This window comes from Lemur catta, chromosome 4 (assembly GCF_020740605.2).
Source record: "Lemur catta isolate mLemCat1 chromosome 4, mLemCat1.pri, whole genome shotgun sequence".
NCBI lineage: Eukaryota > Metazoa > Chordata > Mammalia > Primates > Lemuridae > Lemur > Lemur catta.
This window is the reverse complement of record NC_059131.1, coordinates 70020443-70026442: the sequence shown is the minus strand read 5'-3', so window position 1 is coordinate 70026442 and position 6000 is coordinate 70020443. Positions and strand designations below refer to the sequence as shown.

General features: G+C 54.6%; 1 protein-coding gene across 7 annotated transcripts in view; it reads left to right on the top strand.

Moving 5' to 3' along the window:
* Positions 1–787: 787 nt before the first annotated feature.
* The window catches only part of BCL2L11 (BCL2 like 11), a 44008-nt gene continuing 38795 nt past the window's right edge, over positions 788–6000 (top strand). For 3 of the 7 annotated variants that reach the window (XM_045550084.1, XM_045550088.1, XM_045550086.1), the window contains exons 1-2: positions 788–1033; positions 3604–4010. In XM_045550084.1, the coding sequence (XP_045406040.1) occupies positions 3617–4010 (394 nt within the window). In that variant the 5' untranslated portion in view covers positions 788–1033; positions 3604–3616. Of the gene's footprint in view, positions 1034–2544; positions 2740–3603; positions 4011–6000 lie in introns of those variants that run through there. The other 4 variants (XM_045550087.1, XM_045550090.1, XM_045550089.1 and 1 more) reach the window with 3 other exon arrangements.

Below are 6000 nucleotides of genomic sequence, written 5' to 3'. Positions count from 1 at the left end.
ACCGAGCGTAGGCACAACCTTCTCTCTCACCTGGAGGCTGTGACTCTCCTTGGTGTCTTTTTATTTTCTAAAAGGATTTAATTTTTTGAGTTCTTTTTTCATTTCCTTGTTTTACCTGCTCTACACACACTCCCGCATGCCGCCCCTCACCCGGGATCTCAGCTTGCCCTTTTCTCGACTCCTCCTCCCCCCACGGGCTCTGTCTCTTAGGCAGACTGAGGGCGACAGAAAAAATGGAGAGCCCCTGAGGGGTGGCAAGAAGAGGGTGCCTAAGAGTCTGGTGCCACGGACCCTCGCAGGGAGGAGAGTTCAAAGACCCTGCACGCGCGTTTTTTCCAGGGCCAAGCCAGTCCCCGCGCCTGCCCTGGAGCGGCTGAGAAACTGTCCCCGCGCATAGCTAGGGCGCGGGGGCGCCTCCGGAGGCTTTCCTCCGGGGCCGCGGTCGGCCCGGCTTGGAGTGTGTTCCGAGCGCCCCCTCTGTTGTGCGCACATGCTGCGGCCGCCACCGGGGTGGGGGAGGCGAGGGTACACTTCAGAGTGGGGGATGGGCGGGCGCACAGCCGCCAGCAGGCAGAGTCACTCGCGGAGTAAACATGTCAGGGACGGGGGCGCGCGCGGCGGGAAAGCCAGCGAGGCCACCCGCGCCTTTACCTGTCCGAGCCTGCACGCGCCGGCGGCCGCGGCGCCGCGGGGGCGGGGCTTGCCAGCCCGCGCGCCGGGGCGGGATCTAGCGGGGGCGGGGCCCGTGGTGATTGGGCGCGGGTGCGGGGCAGCCAGCCTGAGCAGGGCTCCAGGGGCGCGCAGGTTTCACTTCGTTCCGCGCAGCCTCGGGGTTTCCAGCTCGTACTAGTGCTGCGTCCAGCGCTAGCGCCGCCGGATTCTTGCAGCCACCTTGCGAGTCCTGCTACACTGCAGTCAGCACCGTCTCGGGCTGTTCGGTTCACCCCGCTCCCGCCGCCGCCGCCTCGGCGCCCTTCTCCTGGCCCTCGTCCCCCCAATGTCTCACTCTGACTCTCGGACTGAGAAACGCAAGGTAAATACCTCCGAATGCCGGGGAGCGGGCCGGGGACGGATGGAAGACTGGCGCCGGAGCCCGAACGGCTCCACCTACTGCCCGCTTCCCGCGCACGTGCGAGCAGAGACGCTCGTATTGGTCTCGCTTGTCGCCGGGCGGGAGGCGGCGATCGGTGTGGGTCTGGTTGCTTCTCGGGCAGGTCCACTTTGTGGAAGGGTCGTTAGCACAGAAGGTGCGGGCACTTGGCCGAAGTGCGGCTTGGGCCGGGAGACAGCGCGCGGGCGCGGTGAAGGGTCGCAGGCCGGGCTGGAAGAGGTAGCGCGTGCTCTCGGCACCGGCCCGGGAGTTGGGGGCCGCTCCGCGGTGCTGGGCTCCGCGCCCAGCCGGGACGTCGCGCCGCCTGACCCAGCGACCCCGAGTAGCGGCCGCGCGGTGCTAGTGGGTTTTATGTCTTGGCTCTTGGGAGCGCGGGCTTGTTGCAAAGGGTTTGCGGAACTGCAGTGGTGGTTTAACTCACGAGACTGGGCTTTTCATTTTACTCTTTTAGGCCAAGGTTTCGCGGCCGCTGCTGCGTTCGCCCTCTCGAACGTGCCTGGGGGCCCTTCTTGGTCTGCGGGCGTCCTGTGGACCGTGCCAGCTGCACAGTCCACGGGCAGCAGGAGACCTAGGTCCTCCCCTGACCACCGAGGCCACGCAGGAGACGAGCTGCGGCCAGAAGGACTTGCACAGTTTGTGGGGCCGGGCTGTCTTAGTGGCTATAGCGTGCCCGAGAGCACCCGGCCCCATTTGCCATGCAGCCTGGCAGCGCCGCGCCCTCTGGGACCTGTTATCCCAAGGTTGGCGCCGGTGGTGGACGGACGCCGGGGCTGGGGGAGTGGATTTGCTCGGTGCCCGCCGTGGTCGCGGATGTGCGCGTCCTTGGCCGGGGGTGGCTGCTCAGATTTGGCGCGTGTCTGCAGCGCACGAGAAGAAAGAGGGAGGAAGTTGTTGGAGAAGGATAACCAAGTCGGGGCGGGGACGGCCGTTGGGGTCTCATCCCGACCGGCCAGACGGAGGACCTCCCTGCCGGTAAGGGCAGAGTGCAGGTCCTGCCTTGTCTCCAGGTGACTGGCTGCCCGGGGTGGCTGGAGCTGCTGAGGCGTGAGCAGTGTCCCGACGGAGCACAGGGACGGGGCGGGGTACCGGGGCAGCCCGGCCCCCAAAGCTTCTGCCGAAGCTGCCGCCGCCGCCTCTGCGGCCGGAGAAGCGCTCGGAGGCGAGTTTGTCAACAATTGCCTCGCCTTTGGCGGCCTGACTCGTAGGCGCCGCCCCCGCCACGGCAGCCGATTGGCCGCTTGGCTGCGGAGACACCGCGCGCGAGCCAATTGGGAGCGCGGACACCCGGCGCCAGTGGCGCGGGGAGGTCGGCGGTGCCGGCGGCGCCGGGCGCAGAGCGCGAGGGGAGGAGCGGGAGGAGGCGGAGGATGTTCCCGGCGGCGGCGGCCGGGGCAGCGCGGGCCAGAAGCGCGGCGCGCGGAGTCCTCGGGTGCCCAGCGGAGCGCGGCTGGCGGGCGGGAAGGCGCGTGCTCTGCGCTGCCCCGGGGACTCTGAAGCCAAATCCTGGGCTTTGTCTCCCGCGCTGCCTTCGTGGGGACGCTCAGGGGGCGCCGGGTCGGCGAAGGGCGCGGGCCGGACGCCGCGGGACCCGGGCCTGGACAATACGCTTGGAAGGGAAGGGGCGGACTGTGAGTTTCGACGCGATTGCCGTTCTGAGGGGAGGGTCTTTGGGGTGAAGGAGGCGCGCGCCGGTGTCGCCTACCGTGCAGAACTAGTTGTGGACTTTGCAGGGGGTGCCAGGGCAAGGCTTCGGGGGTCCGTTATTTGGAGGTGTTCACCTAACAGCACGGCTGCACCCTGGAGAAGTTCTGTCCAGTTCGGTGTGGCGCGCGAGCCGGGAGCGGGAGGGACTGCGGGCGCAGAGCGCCAGAGCCAGGCTGAGCCGAGCTCTGAGTTACAAACTCTATTGTGACGCACTTACTACGACTGACGGCCGCTGCCAAACCTTCCCCAGACTTGCTGCCCTCAGCATTTTCAGCAAACAATGGGGCCAGAGCGGGGAACGCGGCCAGCCGCCTGCAATCGCTGCATCTGCTCCCGCTCCTGTGCTCTAGCGCGGTATCTGATCCCCGGAAATCAGAACCCGCTGGGAGTTTTTGACTTATTCCAGTCAGTCCTGAGCAAAGAGCACATGTGAATAGACTTCAGACAAGCTGCTTCTCTGAAAGCTTGCGTGTGTCTGTGTGTGTGTGTATAAATAAAAGTGCCAGTTTCACAAACAATTGACATTGTTACTGTGTTTTGTTTGGTGGTATAAAGTTTAGTCCCAATCCCCCCACCAAAAAAGGTAATCATACCTTTGTTATTTTAGGTGCATTTTCATTATTTGGGAGAGTGTCAGAGAAGTAAACAATGTAGCAACTTAAGTTTAAAGTATTTGAGATTAACTGTTAAGAATTTTAAATGAGTAAGTGAAAGGTAGCTAATTTATTTATTCTTTGTGATTATTATTTTGCCTAAGATAATAGTTTTTCTTTTTATTTTACTTGCAGAAAAAAAGACCAAATGGCAAAGCAACCTTCCGATGTAGGTTCTGAGTGTGACCGAGAAGGTGGACGGTTGCAACCTGTGGAGAGACCGCCCCAGCTCAGGCCTGGGGCCCCTACCTCCCTACAGACAGAGCCGCAAGGTAATCCCGAAGGCAGTCGGGAAGGCGAAGGGGACCGCTGCCCCCACGGCAGCCCTCAGGGCCCGCTGGCCCCACCGGCCAGCCCTGGCCCTTTTGCTACCAGATCCCCGCTTTTCATCTTTGTGAGAAGATCCTCTCTGCTGTCTCGATCCTCCAGTGGGTATTTCTCTTTTGACACAGACAGGAGCCCAGCACCCATGAGTTGTGACAAATCAACACAAACCCCAAGTCCTCCTTGCCAGGCCTTCAACCATTATCTCAGTGCAATGGGTAAGCAATACCCGGGTAAGAGGCAGTTGGCATGTGCTTGTTTGAATATGTTTAAAAACTGTGTGTAGTATTTAAAGCCCCCTTTTTAGAATCTCTTAATTGATTTGTTCCAATTTTTGATGGGAATGGAGGATGTGTCAAATATATCAAATTAGCATTTTTGTAAAATGTTACTAAATTTTGTGGCAATGAGTGGAGGTCCAAAAATTAGCCTTTGGGGAGATAGTGCTTGAATCTCAGCTGCCTTCACTAAGCTACAGCTTAATAACCATGGTGTGTTGTTTAACCACTAGCCTTTACATATTAATGTCATTTTGCTTAAAAGGAATCTGGTCAGTTACAGAATGTAGCTTAATAACAGAACCAAAATTGTGAAGAAAGATGAGACAAGTTAATCATTTTCAGAAATGACATTTTTGCAAAGTGAACTAGTGCACGTAAGCAGTACTAACACAGAACCATGAAAATGCTTTCTTTTCTACTCAAATTCCTCTTTGGGCTTATTGCTTAGAGGGTTTGGACATAGTACTCATGAGATTAGGCTGTATATTTTTATTTTAGGGATTAAAGACAGTTTTAGGGTCTGAATCAAGAGTGGCAAACATTAAGTACCCAGAGAGGCCTGCAGTAATATCAGTGAGGGACCTGACCTGGGGGAGATTGTAGCAAGTTAGAGAGCATTTGCCTCTTCTGCATTAGGGCTGCCCCTAATGGTAGTTGTGAGGGCATGTGGTCTCAGAGTGGCAGGTTTTCCTATATTGCAAGATAATCCAGGAATGTAGATTTTGATGCCAAATATCCTGTTTCAACATTGACAACTAATTTAGATCTTTGAAAACATTGTACAAGCCAAACAAACATCTGCAGGCTTGATTTGACAGCTGAGCCTCCCACACGTGACTTTTTTTATAGTTCTGTTAATGCTAGTCTGTGTTGGTTCAACTTGCTGTTCCCTGTTAATGGAAAAGGTTTGTGTCTTGATCAGTATTCACTACTATCACTCTAACCATTTGTCCAGACTAGCCTGCTCTACATAAATGAGATACATAAGTTGGTAGTGTTATTGATTAGGAAATCCAGTATTGACTGTTAAAATTTAGATCACACTTATCATTCCAAAGGCTAAAAGTCAGCAGACTAGACACTTGAATTCTGGAACACACTGACATCTTGCATTTGTAAGTACCATACAGCTCTGTGTTCATAATCCTTAGTGAGGTAAATGAGGCAGGTCTGTCACACGTTACAGAATCCGGTGTCAGAGGGGTGGTCACTTGTCAGAAGTTGGGCACACCTAGGACATAGCAGGGAAAAATGGCAGAAATACCAACAGCTACACATGTTGGCTGCATGTCTCCTTCTAAGTGCTGGGAGATACTTTATTAGAGCTCTTCCTTAAGAGAAGGAGCTAGAAGTCTTCTTATTGCTACTACTGCTGCTCCCAAACTCATTTTAGCCTTGGAAGTTCTTGGTGCTTGTAACTATTCTTCCGTCCATGAAAATGCTCCAGTATATTTATGAACCTATAGCATTCTTACTTACACTAAATAAGAAACAGGGTTTATGTTGTGTATGCTTAAAAATCTGGATATTTTAAGGACCCTCTAGAAGTTATTACAGTTTTTCACTGCAGACCCATACACATCAGGTGGTGGTTTAATGCATGGAAATAGTTTCTCCTTCCCTGGTAACTAGGAATAGTCAGTGAGTTAGTGTATTCTTTACTGTAAACACAGGCACAAATGCTTTTCTTGGTGACAAATACTATTTAACAAGCTAATAATTATAAGGTATGCACTGTTACTTGAGGTGACAAATGTTACTTGAGATGACAGATGTAGAGCTTTAAAGATCACAATCTAAATTATTAAGTAAAGTTAATGGTTATGCCTGTGAAGTAAAGTAATGAATCCTGATGTGTAATTTTATAGTATTGGCTACATTTCAGTAGATTGGTGTGATAACTTAGAGTTTAATGCATGGGATTAAA